The following is a 25,328-nucleotide window of genomic DNA, read 5'->3' on the forward strand; positions in this document are numbered from 1 at the left end:
GAGCGTCAAGATGAGTTAAAAGCCACCCGTGGGCCATGCAAAAGGGCTGTTGCAGCAGAGATCATCAGCAAGCCTTTGTTCGGGGGCAGAAAGAGCCCAGGGTTTCAAACACACAAACACAGATTTGTTCTTTTGTGTTTCGTCATGGACAAACAGCAAGAAATGGCAATACACCAGTAGAAATTACCTCAGAGATGAAAAAGCACAATCAACATCAACAGAGCAGCTGAGCTCGTCTGTATTTTTGATACTTTAACACAGCGGCCTCACGCCATATCTCTCCTTGTTTTCCCGACCTCATCCACTCTCCGCTGTACATCAGACAACGTAAAGACTGTTTGCTCTTCAAAGGTTTGGCCTGACAGAGCGCCGACAAAACTGCAAACGTCAAAATGGTTAAAAAGCAGCCTCCTCTCAACTTACCCCCTTATCTTTTCCACCGAGAGACAAAGTGTGAGCGCCATTCACACACATACGCACACCCAGGGTGTCATGGGAGATGAAGTGAGAGTTCCTCCGGTAATCGTATCACTTGTGGAGCCGAGGGAATCACTCTATTGAGACTGGGAAATGACTCAACACACACACACACACACACACACACACACAGAGCGAGAGAGAAAGAGCAAGAGTTAAAATTCTGCTCTGACAGCTCTGCTCTAGCTTCTTAGCGCTAATGTTAACATTAGCATCCCAGAAGAAAGGAGTTTGGTGCTTTATGTTGTGTTTGATGCTAATTTTTACAATGTTTACATACAGACAATGTACAAATGTACGCTAATGTGGTCTGTGTGATTGACGCGACCACCGCTCCAGCGTTTGAGTTGCAAAGCTTTGGCGAAGAATCGCGCTTATGTGATGGCCAGTCAGCTTTATGGCGTCAGATTTAAGTCGTGAGAGCAGTAAAGCCAATAATATTACTGCACATGTTAAACAACCGCGGGCAGTTCAGACAGCTGCGAGGGAGAGACAACTAATCTATGCTAACAGGGGCTTAGCACTGCCCCTGTTTTACGCGCATGTGACCACAGAGCACGTAAAACAGAATTACAAACACTTTAATAAAAGCATCTGGTTTGCTGATTTAAGAGACTCACTCTGACCTTTATTTTCATTTTTAAACTAACACAATTCAAAAGCTGTGTTCTCCCTCCTTGTAGTTTCTTATTGCAGCCACAGGGTGGCAGCAGCAATAGCATTTACCGGGAATGAAGCTGCTGCACATGAACTGGTTTGGGATATTTTGAAGGCGCGACAGCTGGATATCTGTCTCCACATTTGGTTGAAAATAAAAAGAGTTTGTCTTTGTTTTTATTTCATGAAAAAACATACAACAATGCGTGTTCATTTAGTCGTACATTGGCACGGCAACCGCGGGCAGTTCAGTCTCTTAACACAAGTGTGGGTCTGTCCTTTTAGGTGTCCTTTCGGGTCACTGCTTAGAAATATTCTAAATGCATTAATAAAGTCATAATTAGCCGCTCTTGTATCATTAAGTCTCTATTACCTTCTTTCAATGTTGAATCTCAAACTTCATATTTAATGTTGGAAAATGGCAAAATCGAGCAGACTTCACAGGATGATGTCACATACTTGCTGGGCAGCATGAACTCTATCTCTTGCGTAGAACGTCTGCGGAGAAGAAGCCACCGTTGGAGCTAAGCGGCTAATCTGACGACTTGCTTCCGGATTTCCCAGGAATGACAGCAACTACAGGTGTTTCGTCCCAGCTGCGGAGCGTCTGCTCACCATGGGAAAGTATCGTTGAGGGAGAGTGCAACGAATGCATCTGATATTAGCCATGGTTGATGGCGAAAAGAAATGCCTGTTACTTCTGTCTCAACGGCCAGAACGAAATTTCACGTCTGGTGTGAACGCAGCGCAACAGCCCTGAACTTTGGCAGGCAAAAAATGTGGAAAAGAAGGTGATGATTTCCTTGTTATGAATGTAGTTAGCATGTAGGTAAGAAAAGGTGTTTTTCTTTACGAGCCTCTACTTGTACAATATGTATCATGAACTGGTTAATGTAGATTCTGAAAGTAGTACGTGCCAACAATTAAGCTGTTTTCATTTACGTTAGTTTAATTGAACTTGGTGCTTTTGATACAGAACCAATCATTGTTTAATCCGCCCCATTGCCTTGGAAACATAAACCTAAACCCCCTCATATAACCCCGACCGTGTGTTTATTTACCTGATGCAGACGAGGGCGATCACCCTTGGCGACCAGACACACTCATCACTGCTGAAGTTCACCAGTAGAAATCAATGTGTGGAATTGGGGTGTTTTTCATTAAAAGTTCTGAGCAGTGTTTACACGAGGGACTCAGCATGACATATGAAGTAATGTAACTATTGAATTTCTTTTCTTTTTTTAGGCCACTCCATAAAATGTTAATGCGGCAGCTCCTCCACTCTCCAGTTGTGTTCAATATTCCTGGTTGAGAGGAGCAGGATTTATAGCTGACAGCTTGTGAGGCTCCTGCCAATCCTTTAATATTTCTGTAACAGCTGTGTAGTAATAAAATCCAGCAATTCCGATTCAGACAGGAAGTTAAACTCCAAAGCACTCATCTGTTGATGAGGTGCGGGCATGAACGCGTGAATAGTTGATCCTGAGAGAGTGTGTGTTTGTGTGTCTGGGTGCATGGGGAGAAAATGACTTTCACCTTCATGCCTCTTCGATCATCGACACTTGGTAAATGTCAGATTGTCTCCCCATTCTCAACATCTCTGTACGCCTCTGTATTTCTCTCAGCTTTACGCACTCTCTTTTCGTTTCCCTGTGTCAACTGTTTGCAAACATTCTTGCCACTCAAGACTTCTATGGAACAAAATCAAAATCAAAAGAAATTGCAAATAAAATAATTGTATTCATATTTTATGAGTTATGATTGAAATTTTGTTTACACTCCCTGATTTGTTCTTTGACCACGGGCGGGTCTTGGAGTCGTTGTCAGTCTGGAACTTATAATTGAAAGTATGTAACGCTTAGAAATGTTAGATAATTACAATTATTTTGTTGGATGTCAACGGGGGAAAACTTGGGGAACAAGTTCCAGACGGACAGCGACTCAAAGCCTGTGACTACTTCCTGTCCATTGAGCTGTCGCTTCAAAACTCAGAAGGGAGCGCAAACAAAATGCCGATCATTGCAAACAAAAAGTGTGTTTTCGTAATAAAATACAATATTTTTGAATGATTAAATCGATATTTTATTTGCATTTTGATGATGTTGCTTAATTCATAAAGTGTTGTTTAAAATATTGACACCAATCTAATGCCATAGATTTCCAAGTTTCTTCTCCATATACTTCCTGTCTTTTCTTTTCCATCTCTCATTCTTCCTCTCCTCTTCTTTTGTCAGACCTTATTCGTGTTAAACCGCAGCCTCTCTCACTTTCTGTTTACTTCTTATTTTTGGGGGTTAGTCTCTTTTGTCCGTCATATTGTCTTTAAAAATCTCTCTGTCAGCAGCACTCTCCAGCCTCCTTTCCCCCGCCCCCTCCTCCCAACCCCTCCCCCCCCACCAGTCCTCTCTGTCTGCTTGTTTCTGCCCCTTCAGCTCGCTCGGATCGATACATCACATGCTCTCAATGTGAGGCTTGAGAATGAGGCGTCAGGAGACTGATAAGGGAGAGAGAAAGAAATCAGCTTGAAAAAGAATGGTGAAGAAAAGGGAAGAAGAAGAAAAAAAAAACAGCCCAGAAAGCAAGATAACAATAAAAATATCATTTGAGAGCTTAATTATTTCTGTCTTGGCACAAACGCATATTCATTGAATCCCTGATTCCTCCCATACCTCTCACCTTTGAGGAACAAGCATACCCGCCACATTTTTTGCTCTCCTTTGCCTTATTCTTTTTTTTTTTTCTTTACCTGTAACCTAGCAACAACCTCTGGAAACAGATGATGTAAGCTGCACCAAATCAGTGGCTTTCTAGGAGCAAAATAAGAAGAAGATTAGAATGTTTTTATAACAACTTACTTTAGATATTTAAGAAGAAGTCACGTATATGACCATAGCGTTACTTAATATCACAGCTGTCGGTGTTCTGACTCAGCATTAGAGTCTCAGACATCACAGCTGTTTTATGAATTAGTTAGTCCTGAATAAAGCGCAGGACACGTCGTCATTAGGCTCCGTGATTGAATGCTGTTCCTTATAATACATATACATAATGTAAGGCTTGCTCATCTCCACGCTCTTGTTTACCCACGCGCTGTTGATCCCTTGTTGATGTGTTGTTATTTTTGGAACTGCGAATGCATTTCCAAATTACACTCAGAGCGTTTGTTTTTTGTTTTTTTTTTGTATTCCAGCACACGATGCCTCAAATATTACTACATTGAATAAATTTGCAGAATCCGCCGCGCATATTTAATTTATCCCATTTTTATGTGCATACACTCTCCAGAGAAGGAATCAAAGCAGGCCAAAGGCAGCTCAACCAGAACACTACTTTTCAAAGCCCAAATTAGTGAGGGAGAGAGCAGAAGTGAGTTTGCCGTTGTCTTATTAATAATTTGAATATGTAAAATGAGGTGATGGGCGGCATAATCCCAAAGCGTTATCACTTACTAATGTATGAAGAGGCAGCCAATGTTTTTAATGCATGCAGCTTCACCTCGCTTTCTGTGCTTCCCCTACATTTTTCCCTCTCCGGCACAGAATGCCGAAATGGTCGGACAGATTTGAGCCAAATTCAAACCTGTCGGTTCATACACCCTAAGATGTGACCTGTTAGGCTGGTAAACTTTAGCGTGCCGCTCATTTTCCAGCGGCTGGACTCAAACAGGCAGGATCATGACAGCCTCATCTGTCCTTGTCTCTAACTTTGAAATCCCCCCAAAAGCCTATTATTCACCTAATGCTGCTACAGGCAAGGTCACTGTGCAGTGAGTGAGATGGACAGGAGGGGAGGGAGGGAGGGAGGGAAATGTCCCTGTGGTCTTGTGACTCAACCTGAACACAACGAAGGCTAGAAATATTGCTGCAGAAAAGAAAAAAAGAGAAAACAGAATGATGAATTTATGGTGCAAAAAGCCTTGACGTAGCTGGAGAATCGTATATTTTGCCGTTTTCCAACATTAAATAAGAAGTTTGAAGTTAGAGACTTAATGATACAAGTCAGGCAGAAAACTCATTTGTGACACGGTGACTAATTATGACTTTATAATTGCATTTATAATGTTTGGAAGGACAGACCCACACTTGTGTTCATATCGTCAGACAAGAAGATGACGGGACTGCGCCAATGTACGGCTAAATGAACACGCATTGTTGTTAACATGAAATAAAAACTTCGACAAAATCTCTCTTTATTTTCCACAAAATGAGGAGACGGATATCCAGCTGTTGCGCCTTCAAAATATCCCAAACAAGTTCATATGCAGCTGCTTTATTTCCAGGACGTGTGTTTGCTGCTGCCACCCTGTGGCTGCAACACGGAACTACAAGGGAGCGAGAACGCCGCAGATTTTGTGCCAGAGCCTCAGCAGATGAATTGTGTTGGGTCAAAAATAAACGTCAGACTGTGTCTCTAAAATCAGCAAACCAGATACTTTTGTTAAAGTGTGTGTTTTTTCCAGGTTATTCGGACATTTAATCCATATTTGAGACACTATTTGACTGAAATGATAGTCCAACTAAATCTCAAAAAAGGCTTGAATGTTTTGACTAAAACACTGAAACTAAAATAACGAGACTTTTACTCTACTTAATCTTCCACTCTCATCTTCTGCCACTTTATCCTCTACATGAGGCCAAAGATGGTGGCGTGTTCAATTTTCCTAATCCCCAAATCTGCATGTTTTTTGCACTGTCGGAGGAAACCTGGAGAACCTGGAGTGGACTAAAATGAACAAATATGTCATGTGAATGACTAAATATGATAAAGACTTAGAAGTATATTTCAAACAAGGACTAAATTTAGTAAAAAGAACGAAAAAAAAAAAAGGGTGAGAAAATGAGCACTTGCTGACACACTCGCACGAGTTTCGCTGCCGTTGATCTGAAAATGGACTTGTTTGCAGAGTGAAGTCTCATCTTTGACCTGCCCACTCGCTGACTCACCCACAGACTCATGCTCATGTGTGGGGTTCAGTGACCGAGAGCGACGGCAGTGTGTGATAATAAGGGTAAACACACAAACACACCAATCTTAGTGGGATTCCCACTGCATTTCTGCTGTGATATTTTAGCTCGAGGACAACGGCAACCACCCCCACGCTCCACCCCCCGCGTCTTGTTTTCTGTCTCCCTCTCTGTCTCTCTCACACACGCACACACGCACACCCTGTCCTCTTTTTTTTTTTGCAGAATTAAATAGCCGTCTTTCATTCACGGCCGACGCTCACTCACAAGCTGTCAGACGCACTTCCAGTTCCTCGTAGATCATGCCAGACCGACACACATCGCATAAACAAGCTACTCAACACCTACTTACTCTTGGGCCTCTACATAAACATTTGTCACACACCAACACACACTTTGCTGCCATCCATTAACAATGAGAGGAGTGTGTGCCTCACGTTTGCACAATCACAGAACACTGACAAGAAAGGAGACGCCGCGTTTTGTGTCGTGCAATGAAATGTATGTTTAATCATTCGTTCCCTGTGTTGAGATTCCTTATAGTTTAGGTTTCGTAATTGCACGTAGCTTCTATTTAATACATAAAAGATTAAGAGCGATTATACAAACATGGCAGACATGTATACAGTTGACCAATTCAAGGAAAATAGCGAAATCTGATTAAACTAGATTAAGAAGGCGCAGGAGAGAAAAGGTGACTCTACTTGTTATTATTTATTTTTATTTTATTTTATATTTACACTCCGATCACATACCCTGCTACATACATGTACAGTATAACAGTATTTCTGATTTCTCTCCAAGTACCACTAGAGGAAGCCTGTGTACCGCTGGTGGTACACGCACCGCAGTTTGAAAACCATGGCATTAGACTAAACATGAATACAAATAAAAAATGTAAAATTCATAATAATAAATGTGCTATTAAAGCATTAAGTTAATGGAAATTATCTAAGAACTGGCGCTGATATCATGTTGTTGCTCATGTTATGTATATAATAATAATAATAATAATACATCATATTTATATAGCGCTTTTTTGGACACTCAAAAGATTTACCATCTGTCTGCTCCTTTTTGGAGTATTCAAAAGTTCCAAACTATATATATCATCATGTTGTCATGAAAGGTAGCAACATGCTTCACACTCATATCACCTCACCACTTTACTTTACACATTAAAGCCCTCATCGGGATGTTTTCATGCCGGTTCTGCGTCTTATTTTGTCTTTTTCCAGTCGATCGTGCAGTCGAACAGTTAGAAAAAGGGATTCAAGAACCGTCTCTCCATGCGTTCGTCTATGATTGCTTGACGATATGCTGTGCAGCTCGTCCATCTCCACGCGGTGTGTAACCGTTTCCGCACGTGCGCGTAGTGTAGGATGTCGGAGCCCGTGCACAGCAGTCCGACCAGAACGACCTCGTCGCTGCACGCGTGAAAGACGGGAAGGAAAGGCGATGTTGCGAGGAAACGAGGCTGCGAAATAAATGGTTCCTCTTCAGTCCTGGTCTATAACACCGGTCGACGGTTCACATGACATCGGCTGACCTTTTGTCACGACTTTGATTTCCAGGGTTCAATCAAAGCCTGGGTTTATTCGCACTGTTTTTGCTGTTTACTTCTGAGGTGTGTGTGTTAGGAGGGGGTTGATGTAAGCTGGTGGAGTTCCCAATCAAACCGCACACACTCCTCTGATTGGAAAAAGAAAGAAAAAAGACTATTGCATTTATTTATTTCTTCACTGCCGCTTGATTTATGGTATAGAGTCCCTGTCTGCTCGTGACAAAAGAAGTCAATCAAGCTGAGGTTGTTTTTTTTTTTCCTTCTTTAAAACTTCACTTTACGCCCAGTAATGGTTGCTTGATTTTTAGCTTTTCCACTCCACATTTCATCGCAGCCCACAAAAAAGGCGCTTTGACAAAGTTGACGAGGTAACGCTAATGATTCCGTATTTGGAATGACAACAGCCACTGTATTGTAAGGTGTTTTTATCACTGAACTATGTGCAATATGAACTTTATTTTCATTCTTTGCCATTTTAAAGGTCAAGGGTGAACTTTTTCTGAATCATGTTCATTTTCAAAGTTGTGCATTTTAACAGACGGGCCGTATGAAGCAAGACATTGTGTGAACACTAACGCCAGACCAAAACAATAGCATCATAGTGCCGTCACTGTTGGTGTATGATGTGTCTCAGTATTGACGCCACATTAACCCTATTAAAGCACCTCTCATTCACGTGTCTCCTGCTTCCTGGATAATGGACAGAATCTTGTGCCGGCTCGTTGTGTTTACACTCGGCGGCCGCTCCGTGCAGCACACTCTTCTGTTATGTCACTTATTTTTTTTTTTATGTCCGCTTTCTTTGCCCAAACCTCAAGTGGATTCATCAGATAAAAAGTGATGAAAGGTGGTGTGTCTTCTTCTTCTGCTGCGGCACTTCCTTTTCTGGACGCGGAGGTTGAACAGTGTTGTGGAATAGTTTTTATTTTTCTTATTGACAACAAAAACTCCACCGGGCTTCTCTCGCTGCAGTCTTTACACGGATGGAGGACAAGTGTGTGTGTGTGTGTGTGTGTGTGTGTGTGTGTGTGTGTGTGTGTGTGTGTGTGTGTGTGTGTGTGTGTGTGTGTGGTTTGAGGAGGATGAAGCTCCTCCTTTTTATGAATGTAGCAGGAAACTTAAACCGACACTAAAGAGGGTTGAGTGTGGGAAACCACTCGCTGTGAGATGCCTTCATGACAAGACACCAGCGGGTCAAAAAAAATAGAATAGAAATAGAAAACAATAGAAATGTTCCCCCTCTCTCCCTCCCTCCCTCTGTCTCGCCGGTCATCCCGTTCACTTTCTCTCCTCCACTCTTAATTGACCACAAACAGCCAGTAGGCAGATGGGGGATGAAATTACACTCACCTTTTACCTGCTCTCCTCTGCACAATTAGCGTCACGCTTACTTGTCATTTCAAATTGACACACTGCTGTTGTGCTGAGTAATTATTTACCTGCCTGGGGAACAGCTCTCTGGTTTAAACACTAAATAATGACACACACACACACACACACACACTCAGAGAGAGGAGGAGAGGGAGTAAAGCACCTGTGCCCCGTTTTATCTGAAACATGCTTAACGTGCCTTTTACCATCACAGGGTCATTGTCTATCTGCTTAGCCGTGGTCGTCTTATTAAAGGTGTCTTTGTGGTCGGTGTGTCTCTTTAAGAAGACGTAATTGAGTCATGCTGTGCAGCAACCCTTTGAAAGTTTCTGCGTGCTTCCACTGCTAAAACACCACTTTCCACATTTTGGGGGGGGTTTGAGCGGCAGGACCCGAACGTCTGATTCATCCATAGGTGTCGTCTTCTTTGCCTGCTTTTTGCCCCTTTTTTCCTCTGGTCACATGGTGGGAGGAAATGGCTGGGTGTCGTTCTTTCAGTCCACATTGACTTTCTCACACCTTCACCCACAAAAACTGAGGCTCAACAAGATAGGGTTGTACGGAGAGAGCGAGGGGGGCGCGAGGGGGACGACAAAAACAATGGCAGCCATTTTCTTCTGCAGGGGGAAAGAAAGGGATCCGTTTTCTTTGATCTTGTGTCTTTTCTTGTGATGAATCTGTGTCTGTGATGCCTTTGGTTTTTGTTTTTGTACTCTTTTTAAAGAAAGAAAGAAAAAAAAAACAATAAGCACAAGTGAACTCTTGCTGGTTTGTCCTTTTTGCTCTTGCTTCTTTTCTTTTTTTGACATTCTTCTTTTTCCGTTTTTGCCAGTAATCTTTTTTGAATTTTCTCTTTTCTCTTTTTCCCCCCTTTTTTTCTTAACCCTAGGTCCGCTCACAAAAAAACATGATGAATCTTCAATGAACAAGCCTCGAGACGAAGGTATTTTTGTTGCATGTTTTTCCTTTTTTCTTGTTTTGAAGTCTTTTTGGGGGTTGTGTACACACACACACATACAACAGAGTGAGAACACAGGCACGCACGCACTCACACAGACACACAAGTCTCCTTAGATGTGACTGTTGGATATGATACTTACCAATGTGTTGCTGTAAGTATGTATGTGCTGACTGTTGCTATTCAAAAAAAAAAAAAAAGGAAGCGGCCTTTCAAATGCAGATCAATAGCGTTGTGTAACCTGGGATGATTCTAACACCTGGCTGACGGAACCCAGCTTCCCTTCATTAAAAAGCCATCTACAGAGTGTTGTGTGTTTTCCCAATAAAAGACAGCCTTGGACATGATCATCATCATCACCACTGTGCCCTTGAAAACAGATTGTCCGAGTGAAACTATTGTCCCCAAAAACAAACGGTTGTTTTCAGCAACAGTGAGCACCCATTGAGACCGGCGTGCACAATGGGACGCTTTGTTGTCGCGCCGCAGTCCACGTCTCGAGAATGAAATTGCTATTGAGTCGGGCGCTAACCAAATGTTAGGCTGGCCTTGTTCTAAGTCAATGGCGATAGCATCAACTCAAGTAAGACAAAAACAAATAAAAAGCAAAAGAGAAAGAAATCGTGCAGGAAGCATCCAAGGACACTCGTGCCTCACTCTGGAATATAAAAGTCTAATCTGCTACAAGAATAAAGACACACAACTCACACAGACACCGTGTGCTAATGTATCTCCCACCTGCAGCACATGCACTGCAGAGGTGATTTAATCTGCGCTTTCATCTGCCCCCCCCCCCCCCCCCCCCAAACCCGCCCTCGCTCTCGTTCTTTTGGACGTGTTTCTTGGAGGGGGGGGGGAAGATGATATTTTGATTCCTATTTCTCTTTATGCTGTTTTGAGGGGCGAGTCTTTCTCTTGCTCCGTGATGCTCTTTCATTTGGGGGTCGGGAGGATGTTTGACACAAGAGGATTTTCTCCGTGATCAAACGCCGCGGTGCAGAGACACAGCCAGCCTTTTTCTTTTCTTCTTCTTCTTCTTCTTCCCTGAGCCGAGCCACACTCGGCAAACTGCCGGAGCAGTCAAGACACCTTTTATTCCATCGTAAATCCATCTTTCATCTCTCATCACGACGTATAATCGCACTCATTTGATTAGGAGCGGCTAATTCCTTTACGCTAACTTGGTTACGAAAGTTCAACTTGATATTAATTTCTGACACCGGGGGGGGGCGGGGAAACGGGAGTCTCTGAATAAAACCATAAGGATACTAAACTACTTTTAATACTGAGGGTGATTCTCGAGCATATGAGTGTAATGTCCTCACGTGGGAACACAGACGACTAATAAACACACGCAAGATAGAGCAATACCAATGTCTTTTGCATAAGGATATGAATAAAACTTGCTCTCAGAGGAAATCTCCTCCATTATAGCCCCGTTAGAGTCTCCCATTAAAAGACAAAAAACATCAGTGATCAGAAATGACACAACGCACCTACAGCCTGTTTTTAAAAGCCCTCTCCATCCTCCAGTCATAGTATACTAGACACCCTTTATTATACTTACATTTATTTTGCCCTTACTTGTGTGAAGGGAGTTTAAAATGTGCTCTAACGAGCGGGATTATGTGACAGCACATTCTGTTTGGATGTAGATTTAATGTGGATGTAATGTGGACACTTAAATCCTCCAAACACAAACACATTTTTCTCGGTTTGGTAAAGAAAAGCGTATTTTTTGTTTGGGTAAAAAAATCTGAAATTCTTGCCTTTGATATGTAATTGTGCACAAAAACCGTACAACCTCTGAGAAACTTGCTCATAAAATATCCACATCGATGGCTAACTCAAAAGAATGGCACTTGAAAATGATTCAAAGCAGCTTTTGTCTATATTTGCTCATTTGTTTTGCAGCAAAAAACGGTCAGCAAAACAAAAACGCCGCTGCTCCAGTGGCTGCATTGTGTGAAAAAAAAAACAAAAAAAAATACAGTCATGCAACACAATGTGTTCTAGTTTGCCAGCAAAGACTTTGAATTGTTGCACGAATAAAGGTTTGAGTGTAAGAAACAAGATTACAGTGACTGTTATCATCTTTCATTGACCTGGTATAAACCCTCTAAAATTGGCTTCTTCAGCCGGAGAACGAGACACGACACAGCCACTTTTCTTTTTCCCTGATAACAGTCATATCCAGCACAGTTCTCACAGTGTTGTCCACCATTTTGTCCTCATTCTTTCAGCCGCGAATCAACTGCCTAGTTCTAATTGGCAGGCTCTGTAATCCAGGCCGTACAACAAACATGTCCAAAAACTGAAAAAAGGAAAGACAGAAGGAAGACGTGCACACCAGGCTCTCAAGAAGTGCGACATCCCAGTGAGATGCTTTTCATTCAGCAGCGACCGCTCGCTCTCTGCCGTGCGTCAGGTGCTACAGCTGCTCAGTGACGACCTCCAAAAAAACTGATGTTGTGTGTTTGTGTACGTCTGTGTGTGTGTGTGTGTGTGTGTAGAGGAGGTGATTGCAGACCTGAAAGAGATCGACTGTAATCATGAAAGAGTGTGTGTCGCTGCGTGTGGGCTCTGATCAGAGCCACCTGAGCTCCAAACCTACAACATCATTTCCATGTCACCTCTTTATGACACACACACACACACACACACATGCGTAGAAAAACATAAACAGGACTGCACCTTTTCATCTAAAACGCGGGCCATTACGATAATAAACATTAGTCTATTGTATTCGTGTTGTGTTGTTTTGGGTCCAGACATGAAGAATTGAAGTGATAACAATCACAAATCATCTTTAAAGGTCCAGTGTGTAAGATTTAGGAGGGCTGATAAGCAGGGGACGGAGCTGAGGTCTCCAATCTGCAGTTTAGGTGTCACACATCGGTCCTTTAATGCTCCTACGAATAGTTTAAGACATTTTTTAGCCTCGGAGGAAGTCTTCCTCGTTGCTAATAAGCAGATGGCAGTCAATAAGGTAAATATTGGCTGATAAATCCGTGCACCCCAAGGAACTATATTATCAAAACAAAATGGTTGAGAGTTCTTATCGGATGAAACAATTAAAAAATCCCGTATACTCTATAAGTATTTGGCAAACGTGGCTTCGCTGGGAAGTCTCTGCAGAAGACACTCAAACTTCTGGGAGTGAAAGGACTGCATGGTACACTTGCGGTGGCTGTGGATCCAGACGGGGGCTGATCACCCCTTACCGGGTCGCCCGGGTGATGGTGTCTGATGATCAAAAACCCAAAACACCCTGTGACCCCGGGTGTGACCCCGGGTTCATCACTGATGATGTGTCTAACTAGCACCAGTCGGTTCATTTCAGAACTGCCACTTATGTTAAGGGTTCGGTCTCTTATCTCCAATTAAGTCCAATCTTAATACTTCAGCATACCAAGAGATTTTGGACAATTCTGTGCTTTCAACTTTGTGGCAACAGTTTGATGGCGGTCCTTTTCTATTCCAACACGATCGTAACCCCAGCGCACAGAGAAAGGCCTATGAAGACATGGTTTGAGTTCGGTGTGGAAGAACTTGACAACCCCATCGAGCACCTTTGGGATGAACTGGAGCAGCGATTGTGAGCCAGGCCTTCTCGTCCAACATCAGTGCCTGACCTCCTAAATGCTCCATGGAATGTAATGGACACAAATTCCCACGGTTTGGAACAGTAAAGCCCTCGGTCAGGCTTGTGTTTTGACTGATACTAGTACCGTTACCTGGTAGACCGGGTGTGCCCTGCGCTCAATGGACGTGTCGGCGAGATATGTTGCACGCCGTCGTACCTGTGCGCCGACAACGAACAGCGGCATCAAAACATGACAACAACACAACGGACAACGACGGAGCGGCTCATTCTTTCTGCTCAGTTTGTGGATTTTTGTCTCAACAAGATGTCAAGATTTGTATGAGAACACACTGCGGACGGTGAAATGGTCATCAGCATTTCATCAGCTGACCCGTACTGTAATATTACTCTGGTACCCCATGGGAAGTATACTGATAAATGGAACGGTTGGGGCTGGTTTATTTTGTTCCCAATGGAAACGCAAAGAAAGACGTACCGTACCGAACCAATATCTGCAAAAGAGGAACCTACTCCATGTTAAATGTGTGTATATGTATGTAAATATGTCATTACAGTCTCAGTACATGAAAGTAGTAGAATGTAGTTTTGTCCAGACTGCAGCCGCTTGAATACGACGCCTTGTGATTTTTATGTTTTAAACATTGAACAGTCGTCCATGTGTCGCCACATAAATGCTGCTCGCTTGCTGTTTACTGTGAGTGTCGCCTTTAACATCGCGAGGATTATTTCTCCCTGTATCCCACGCACCTGATGGATGTCTTCATCGACCTCTCGAGGTAAAACGCCGCTGAGCTCGTAGATTATGTAATGATGTGATCAAAAGAAGCTTTGGCTTTTTCCAATAATGCAGTCAATTTTCCTCATGACTAGTGGTGATGAGAATATGAACCATCCAGCTGGGTGTTTAATTACAGTGGAATATTGGATATCATTAATCAAACAAAGTACAGACAGGTTCTAGAGTGGCGCTGTTACAGAATCACTCCTTATACCAATCCTAATCTACAGTGCTTTAAGCTGTGTGCTAACACACGGACTGAAATAATGTACACAATTTACAGATCTCATGCTGGTCAAGTGTTTCACTTCCAAGCAGCTCCTAATGCCTAATCCCTTTCCCACAATGGTCCCAACAAAAATATATGTAAAGTAGTTGTTTACAGTGTAAGTGAATCATTAGAATCAGCCAATTAAAACTATTTGTTACTATTTACCGGAGCACAGACTCCATCTGACACAGTCACTGGACTGAAATACACCGGACTCCTCTGTTAAATATTGAGATTTTAGTCATTTCCCTGATAATTGTTAAGTAGTTTTAACTGCAGTTCGGCATTGTTCGGCCTGATCCTTGTGTCAGACGTCTCCCGTGACGGCACTCTGATCAATCAGTGGCCAGCAGTCTGGCGACATCACCATAGTATCACCTCAGCTTGCTTGGACTTAACCGTGCTGTGCCGGTGCGAGGCGAGTCGAGTTGAGCCAGTGGAAACACACCATTAGATTGAAAAGTAATGTTTTCTAGGTATTAGTAAGATGGCTAATGCAGATGACAACAAGTATTGATATTCTCTGATAATAATGTGTGTAGCAACCAATAATGTAATAACAGCCAATAACATGATCATTTAAATGTAATAAAACCAATAACGCAATAACGGCCAATAACATAATCATTTAAATGTAATAAAACCAATAATGTAATATAAATAATCATTTAAATGTAATAAAACCAATAACGTAATAACGCAATCATTTAAATGTAATAAAACCAATAATAAACGCCAATAACATATCATTTAAATGTAATAACCAATAACGTAATAACGGCCAATATACGTGATCATTTAAAATGTAATAAAACCAATAATCATAACAAGCCAATAACATAATCATTTAAATGTAATAAAACCAATAATGCAATAACGCCAATAACGGATCATTTAAATGTAATAAAACCAATACGCAATAACGCCAATAACGTAATCATTTAAATGTAATAAAACCATAACGTAATAACCAATAACATGATCATTTAAATGTAATAAAACCAATAACGCAATAATGGCCAATAGCATAATCATTTAAATGTAATAAAACCAATAAAATACGCCAATAGAATCAATTTGATCATTTAAATGTAATAAAACCAATAAATGCCAATAACATAATCATTTAAATGTAATAAAACCAATAAATAACGGCCAATAACGTGATCATTTAAATGTAATAAAACCAATAACGTAACAATAACATGATCATTTAAATGTAATAAAACCAATAATGTAATAACGCCAATAACATCATTTAAATGTAATAAAACCAATAACGTAATAACCCAATAATAATCATTTAAATGTAATAAAACCAATAATGTAATAACGGCCAATAACATAATCATTTAAATGTAATAAAACCAATAACGTAATAACGGCCAATAACGTGATCATTTAAATGTAATAAAACCAATAACGCAATAACAGCCAATAATGTAATCATTTAAATGTAATAAAACCAATAACGTAATAAATTGCCAATAATGTCATAAAAGTGATACCTCAGTTATTACATTATTGGCTAAGTTATTACATTATCAAGTGTATATCATTAATGCAAGGCCAATAACGTAATAAGTTATTACGTTATTGGCAAAAAGTTATTACGTTATTGGCTCAGCAAGTTTATTCCATTAACATGGGTTGCTACAAGGTGTATTCATTGACATGATGTAAACACTGAATTTCAAAGACATACGTGTACAACAAACGCCGTTGATATTAACACAAATATTAATGATTGTGATAAACATGAAAACTGAGCAAACCTGAATTATTCTGGGATGTGACATTAAAACAGTAGCCTTCTTTATTATTCTCTCACCATCAAGTCGCTTTCCATCTTATGTCGGTGTCACCTGCTTTAGATGTTGGACTGATTACGTTACAGTGGGTTTTAATCAAAGCTCTGTTGCTGAAAATGACCTCATGCTGAAACGAGATCAATGAGAGTGGAGTTTCAGGCCAGAAGACTCTCGTCTACCTGAGGTGGTAATTTTATTTATTAGCTGTGGGATTGTTCTGAAGAGTGACCCCTTTCATATGACACATAATTACATGAGCCATTGCTAATATAAAAGTATTGAACTTTATGGATTGTCTAATGTTTGCCCGCTGAAAAACAAGCAAAATGAGATCTTGTTATTTTTCCTGTAAACTAGCCTAACCTAATGTATGTGAGCCGCTGTAATTGCAGCTTTTGTAAAGTGTGCTGTGTACACTATACTAATATGAGATGACTTACTTCTATTTAGAGTAAAATGATGCCATTTTCAGGAATGCACAGCTTCAAAAACAATGCACCGTGACTCAATTTTACATTTGTATTTATTTTATTTATCAGGGACAGTGAACAACACATTAGGCTCAGTGGAGCAAAGATGCTGATGTACCATATTCTAGCTATTTTAGCTCATTTCCACCTGTAGTCCGTTTGATTATTTGCAGTCGATTTGCAAATTAATAAAATCCTGAATGCAAAAGAAATAGAAATAAAATAATAAAAAAAAAAGGTTTGTATGACTGAAGGAGGTGGAAAGGTTTGCGTCTCACGTTTGAAGATTTCATTTACATTTTGCGATCCATGTTAATGGAAACCTGACAACAGTATTTCTGGAGTCCATCTTAAGTAATAACATATGAATCTCCAGGGCTGCAGGATGGTAGATGTTTTTGTCTTCATCAGTGTTTTCTCTGTCTCTCTGTATTATGTCGTGTCTCTCCACTGTGGTCATGACTGTGCTAACAGGCCGCTTGGCCCGTGGGCAGTGCTGCATCGCTTCATATCGTCGTCTCTGTTGTGTGTTCTCAGAGATTCACGCTTGCTTGCTGAGTTGCAGCTCTTGCTCACAGTCCCCGGTTTTGGAGAGACCGTTTCCCTGCAAGGACGGACACTTAGCATCTTTCATCTTATTCATATAATTAGGAGCCACTAGGGAGACGCTGTCCAGCGTAATCTCACCGTGTCCTGTAGGCGTTTCACCACGGACACAGTGTAATAATCAATGTAATGTACGAAACACACGCTAAGAGCCAAATCTCTAAATTGCGAAATACTAAAGGACAAAGAAAGCGTGAGCTTTCGGGCAGCTGAAAATGTGCAGCCTGGCTTTATATGGGTTAGGTGGGAGGAGGGCGGGGGGGAGGGTCACAAATTTGACATCCTTATATGCTCAGTACAAATTACTTTTTAAGTGGATTTTGAATGGAATGAGGTGGCACAGTGACAGGATTTAGGAGTATATTGAAAAATGATGAAAGAATGGAAGGGGGAAAAAAAAACTGTGAGAGGCAGAACTCTAAAGCTCATGATGTGGAATTGTGTTTTTTTTTGAATGACAGATGAGGATAACCAGGTGCACAAAAACACACACACACACACATTGTTTTAGACAGCAGTGTACACACAAAAAAGCCCGATACAGAACAGAACAGAACAGAATTTTCTCCCGTGAAGGATCAACAGTCCTGTCAAACCAACTTTATTTTTACATTACTACAACGATTCGTCTCCTTCCGTCTCCCTGTGTCTCTGCGGACCTGTCAGTTATTTACCGCCGAAGCTTTTCCTGCTTTCCCCATTACCTCGACGCTCGGCCCACATCGTGTCAAGGTTGTGTCAATATCATGCCGAAGACACCGACTCCGTTGCACACTGATGGATAATATTTTATTGAGCTCGAAAACCCCCTTGACAAGACAAAGAAAGTGGAGACGAGGGAAAGGACGGGGATGGAAACAATCCGTGACAGAGAGGGACTGCGAGTGAGGAAGACAGAGACGGAGGGAGCTTTGGTGCTACATTGCTTATTAGTTAGGATTTTGGAAAACAGTGCAATGCTATTTTTCGGTTCAACGTGGCTGGGTTTATTGTCGTATGAAGTGGTTCTAAGGGACTGAGGGACCAAGCAGTGGAGCCGGGCTCAGCTCCCCTTTCACTCCTGGACCTCGGTGAATACCACAGTGCCAGCTTTGAGCTGGCCAAGAGCTTGTGTTGGGTCTATTTAGTCCAAATCAATACACTTTAAAGTGCTCACTGAAACAAATGAAGTTTGGAATTGTCAAATTGCATTGCAGAGTAGGCCTCTCAGGAGGCACTGGGGAGATGACAAATACTGAGAGTGTTGTGGTTGTACTCCAGATCACTCGTTTCCCAAACCTAAACACATATCCAGCTGTTATTCATGCACTTCTTTGGCTTCTTTTACAGCGGTAATCTCTGTCTGGTTTACTTAAAATGTGCTCTTGTAAATGATCTTCTTTAGTTCTCCATACAAAAATGTTTTAGGTGAATTATTTGGATGTAAGAATAATAAACTGCACATTAAGTAAGTTCTGCCACGAGGTGTCTGTCAAAATAGTTGTTTCCCATACAGTAAGCTGAGGGAACACGATGTCAATGAATGTCAGTTCCACTATAGGAGTAATATTATGTACTTGTGCCTGATTTTGCATAACAACAAGCAAAGGTGCCGCACCCTCCTCGGTGGGTACTGGAGTGTGTTCCCTTCTATTAATACCCACATCCCTTTTTCCCATTATGTGATATTAATTGAGCCCCTCCTCGCTCTTTCTCTCGTCCTCCTCCTCTCGCTGCCCGTCACACAAAACTCTCACACTCCGACAACGGACACGTCTGCGCGACGCTTCTGACTAAAAGCGACATAACTGGCTCCCGAACCATGCATGTATTTATTTAGTTATTTGCATGCAAAGTGGAAAGGGAGACCGGACTCTAAGTGGTCGCGGGAGACGGTACCGAGTGTATGAGGGTATGAACGAGAGCCCAGCGTCACTTATACGTAGTAATTTAACACCTTCACCACATGCTATTATATTTTTATTACAGGCCATTAACAAAGTAAAAGTAGGGCTGAACAATAAATAGTTGTATTATTATTGTATATTGTAAATTGATTTCTATAGCACTGAGGTGATAAGGTTCTTCTTTCATTGGTGTTTTACAGTAGTTGGCATCTGTGATGTTGCATTACTGCCTTTTCTTTCCTTTGCCCTCTCACTTCTCCTGCTACAGATTAGATTACAGAGTAATATAGTCCTCATACTTGACTTAGAATGATACTGAGCATGAGAATGTCTCAAGCTTTAAAAGGCAAGGATCGGAAACAAACATTAACACTGCTAACGAGGATTACGGCTGGCACGAAAGAGAACAAAATAGGAAAAAAAACATTGGCAGGTGCACCTGGGTCTTATATTTGCACTGATATCGATTGGAGCTGAAGCCAATAAAAACCCACGTGCGCTGCAGATTAATTTGACTGCCGGTGACACGCACTCTCAATGGTTCCTATGCTGCGGGACGGGAATAGTAGAATCGCTGTCTGATAAGTCGTAGCCCTCAAGCACAAACCAGAAGATCTCCATGGATGTAAAGATGTCTGCTGAACACACATTTTCACCCCCAGCACACACTGTGCGCCCTGCGGTGGACCGACGGCATGTTTCTGGCAGATCACAGCGCAAACACGCGCACGCTCTCAACACTGCGCCCACACACTCTGCAGGAGATTCGTCTCTCGCCGCGCACACGCATGCGTGCAGTTGTGCTTGTTTTATGTCGAGCTATAAGTCGGTTTACGCCGCAACAGCCAAAGTCACTCTGACCGTCTCCAGCTCTCTATCTCTATTTTGTGCGCTTGCACTTTGGATTGTGTTGTTGCTGTCGAAGTAGCATCCCAATTAAGGAGGTATTGTTATGTATGAGATGGAGAGCAGTGGGTAGTGGCAGCGCTGACAGCGTTACTTAATGGAAACACTGGTGTGTGTGAGTGGAGACAGCGGCGGTGGCTCTCTATACCCAATTTACTGTTTCTCCGCTCCTCCTGCACAAACTCACACTCTCATATCGAAGCGGAATGCATCACTCCCACGAGGTAACAAACAGCAAAACACACAAAACGTGTCCGTGTCGATGCGCTCTGCATTTTCCTCTTTTCAAGTGAAGAACAAGTGAGCAAAACATGAACACTTGATATAAAGTAGGCTGTGCTTTTGTATTTATCTGTATTCATTTATTAAAATGTACACGCAGTCCCCCGTACTAGCATGTTAATGTGGCCTCACATTTTAAAATAGACTCACACTGACATGGCACAACTGACCATGGACTGACTTATTCTATCAAATCAAGGGATCAGGGAAACTCTTGCGAAAATACCTGGCGAGAGAATACCTGGATTTTGTTCCGATTCAGGGAGTAATATGTTCCAGTGTTGGATTTGTTTTCACACTGCAGTCTGAACTGGATTTCACCCTCCTGTGACCATCCCGCCGTCGCCGACAGGATTTAGCACGCGTACTTCTCGTTACAGCCACACGGTGGTGTAGTGGTTAGCACTCTCGCCTTGCAGCGAGAAGACCCGGGTTCGAGCCCCGGTTGGAACAAGGGCCTTTCTGCATGGAGTTTGCATGTTCTCCCCGTGTGTGCATGGGTTCTCTCCGGGTTCTCCGGCTTCCTCCCACAGTCCAAAAACATGCAATGTGGGGATTAGGTGAATTGGACACTCTAAATTGACCATAGGAGTGAGTGTGAGAGTGAATGGTTGTTTGTCTCTATCTATGTGTGGCCCTGCGATGGACTGGCGAGCTGTCCAGGGTGTACCCCGCCTGTCGCCCGATGTAGCTGAGATTGGCGCAGCACCCCCCGCGACCCTCTGGTGGAGGATAGAGCGGTTAGATGATGACTGACTGACTGACTTCTCGTTACCGTAATTCCTAGACAAAAATAGTCAAAAACTGTGGACCGGCGATCTGTCCAGGGTGTGACCCGCGCTTCCCCAACCTTCATGTGGACGATAAAGTGGAAGAAGATGGATGGATTGATACCGGGAAGCAGAGAAATAGAGCTTTGTGCCCATAAACTTGTCATTACGGTAGCCCTCAGGACTTCTGATTATGATGGTCATAAGAGGGTTAAGCAAGCAGCTAGGCTACACCGTGAAAGCAATGCCGTACATCTAAGAAGACGCACCTCCGATCAGAGGACCCTCTCTGGGGGAGAAACGCCCCCAGTTTCAGAAAACAGAGGGATTCAAAGAAAATGAACGATGCAAAACAACCACACAGACCAAAATGGATGCAACTCTCGAGGATAGAGGTTCACAACAACCACAAAGAGACAGAAAAATTATACTCAAATCATTTTTCCATCCAAGTAAAAGACCTCGCTTATGACCCTGCGATTGAAACGGACACAAGAGAGTTTCGAGATGCAAAATCACAGACACAAAGGCTGTAGCATCTCAGTAGCAGTGGAATAAATAAAGATGCTTGAAAATCACAGGTCATCTCCTGTCACAATCACAATGATCTGATCACATTGCTGCGTATTAAATCGAAAAGGTTCACAACAACACTTTCAGCAAATCGTAAAGGCTGGTAATGTATCCAGTTGAGTCGACAACTTTCCTAATGTTCCTAATTTTACACAGCAACCATGTCATTTTGTCTAAAACATACATTATATTTACATTTTTTCTGAAGTCAAAGCAAGCTCCAAGTGCTCAAACGTGAAAGGGGGGGAAAGTAAATACAGCTTTCTTTCTCAAAAAACGGCACTGAGCATGAAGCCAGTTTCTGGATGGATCCCTGCCTGTGTCAAAGAGGCCTCACAGCAACCAACTCTCATACTCATTGAGTCCCAATTAGATCCCAGACACCGTATAAAACCAGGGCTGGGATGGCAGCCCCACTAATGGCCAGATTGTTATAGAAGAGGAGTGAGAGGAGGGTAGAGAGCCTGAAGAAGACAGAGAGGATTGGGGATAATGAGAGGTTGCAAGAGGACACACGAGTGGGGAGCAGAGGATGATCCATTTTCATGATACAGAAAATGTGCAAATAGAGGGGACACACGCGTGCATTTATCTACACGCATGATCCAGAAAATGGACATTGATCATCGCCAAGGCGTGCTGTACAGTGCACGGCACACTTTCCTTCCTTTAAGACGAGGGAACGGTCGATGTTAGAGTAACCAGAGTAACGCTTTAATGTTTACCCTTTACAGGCCACTCATTGTTAAAAAAATGTCAACCCTAGAGTGTATTTTCCTTGCCCATATGTGGTAAAAAAAATCCAAATAAAGTGAAAGGAACATTAATATAGAACATTATAGGACAGTGGCTGCAACTGGGCACTGACTGCATCCTCACGCTGTGTTTTGGTTGCTTTTGTGCGTTTAGATATCAAAAAATGTGACAATTTCACTTTAGTGTGCTCATGTCACTACTGGATTAGTGGAAAGTAATAATTCAACATACTTTAAATGTGTTTTAATATCACTTTAACACCGAGCGCACTTTGCATTACCGTAATTACACAATGGTTTGAGCTATCGGAAAAATTCCTGAAAGCTGAGAAGTTGCAAGTCAAAGCCAACATGTGGTGATTACGGTCATTTCACTCACGCTTTTACAGGAAGACGGTGAATCAGCGTCTTTGACACCAGAGAGGAGAAAGTTGGAAAAAGGCCTGTGCATAGTTTCCAACGCAAACTTTTTTTCTTTTAAATATGTTTTATACTGTTCAAATTTCAAATTCAAAACGCAAAATCTGCTGTTGAAATTGTTAATACACTATTTTAACACGCAGTAAATTGTAAATAACTGTCAGATATTGAAAGGTATTCTGGAAAAATGGGCAAAAACACTTAGTCACAGGCCATTTTCTGGCCCTTTTATGGTTAAAATAAGTAAAAATGGACATTTGGAGGCTTGGGTTAAAGGGTTAAATTATCAGACAAGCAAATTATCATTAACGGTTAAAAAAATAACAATTATTCAATTTGTAATTTTGAAAAAGGATCATAATGTAAAACGTAAAACTGATTCATGATGCATGTTTTCCACCAATCATACAAATACTGCAGATTTAGCGAGGATATAGTCTCGGTGGTATACAGTAGGTGATTGTATGTAAAATAAGAACAACAGCAAAGCCCTGAACATAATTACTGCGGATTCAAAACGTTGCAGGAGTAGGATTCAAGTGGGTTGCTATGACTGCATTTCAGTTTAACACGTTTCCTTTTTTCTCGTATGCTCTTTTATGTCTTAAAATAGTGCATTTCTTCAAGTAAAATGCTTTAAATGCCACTGTTATAGGAGGTCTAAATAGTACTTAAGCTACTGTGCAGTACCAGGGTCATGTTTAAGCAGTAAAAAGTAAAGATGAAGTGTTTGTTTTTGAAGAAATACGCACAGTATGTCCCTGTGAGTGTGTGATAAAAGACGCAAATAAATACCGACTTGATGAACGGTGTAATCACGGCGAGAGTATTTCATAAGTTTGCGGGATAATACAGAGCAGAGGTGTCCGTGCAGGCAGAGGTCAAGCTCGTAGAATAGGCCCGGGCCATAAAAGTGTGTCTGAGCGAGTTTAAATTTACAGCAGGGACTATGGATACAGCAGGAGCCTTCAACGTTTAATAGACTGAATGAAGTGGGAATGATGCATGGGACCATGTTTTTTTTTCTTTATTAGTTAAGTTGGAGGATAATCGTTTCATTTGCTGCGTCGCTCAAAGGCACGGAGCAACTTTTAAGGTAGAGTGGGAGGATGTTACTCACTGCGAGCGAGAGCTGACATTTAATGCACCTTAAAAGTCAGCACGGTGGCCTCCACCACTCCACATTGACAACACAACCGGCGAATGTTTTATTTCCTCTCTCATGGAGACAGAATTTGGCATCACAATTACGATTGTGTTAGATATTGATATTTTCAGGAGCAGCTTCACGTATTTGACTGTTGTTTTTTAACGTAGTCGTTCCCACTCCTGACACATGACACCTGACAGGCCATAGGAAATTACATTTTCTCACTGATCAAGCTCAAAGAAAAGGGAAATAAAGGGAGAGCCAGAAAGAGGAGCAGAGGCTAAGTCCAAACAGGCTTGAGGCTGAAAGAAAGGAATGTGGGAAAGGGAGGAGAATAAGTCCGTTATGAAGGCAAACGACAGACCCAGCGGTGGGGGAGCGAGCACAATGCCCGCGTTTGTGTCGTCTTTGTCACTGTGGCATTTTGGAACACAGAATGGCTTTGTGTACTTGTGTGTTTTCTTCCCCCCGTCCCCCCAATTTGTGGAATTGATCTGTTCCCTAATAGTGAGCAAAAACGAAAAGTCGGCCTAATCCAGTCATTATTTATCACGCGGATGGGAAATAAAGAGGGAGAGATATAATTTAACAGTAGAAGTGCTACAAAAGCACAGGACAGAGCGATAAGAGAAAGATAGAGGGAAAACAAATAGATACGGAGGGAGTACGACCCTTGAATGTGCCGGGCCTGTAGCTGAGCTCAGAGAGAGGGTTCACAAATAGAGTCGCAGCAGTGATAGATTCAGACGGAGGGAGAAAGTAGCAAGAGATGAAAATAAAGGAATCACAGAGAAAATGGAGATCAGACAACAAACAAGTGGAGCAGACGACAGAGAGAGAGGCCAGGGCGGCAGCTGCTGGGGGACGAGAGTGAAGAGCGAGCGATGGAGATTGTGAAATAGATTGAGAGCAACAGGAAGTAAGAGAAGGGGAGGAGAGTGCACTCGCTGGTGGCCAGTGTGAAGAGGCGTGTGTGTGTGTGTTTGAGTGTGTTTGAGTGAGTGGACGGAGATAAAAGAAAGTAAGACAGCCAGAGAAAATTAAAGAATGGC

At 42.1% G+C, this 25,328-nt stretch overlaps 1 protein-coding gene across 3 annotated transcripts in view; it reads left to right on the plus strand.

The window, feature by feature from the left end:
• The window catches only part of nlgn2a (neuroligin 2a), a 166,399-nt gene that overhangs the window by 80,038 nt on the left and 61,033 nt on the right, over positions 1-25,328 (plus strand). Inside the window, exon 4 of one of the 3 annotated variants that reach the window (XM_044020807.1) lies at positions 9,923-9,976. The exons of the other annotated variants lie outside the window; for them this stretch is intronic. Within the exon in view, the coding sequence (XP_043876742.1) occupies positions 9,923-9,976 (54 nt within the window). The remainder of the gene's footprint in view (positions 1-9,922; positions 9,977-25,328) is intronic. 3 annotated transcript variants of the gene reach the window in all.

Source organism: Solea senegalensis, linkage group LG3 (genome assembly GCF_019176455.1).
Source record: "Solea senegalensis isolate Sse05_10M linkage group LG3, IFAPA_SoseM_1, whole genome shotgun sequence".
Lineage (NCBI taxonomy): Eukaryota > Metazoa > Chordata > Actinopteri > Pleuronectiformes > Soleidae > Solea > Solea senegalensis.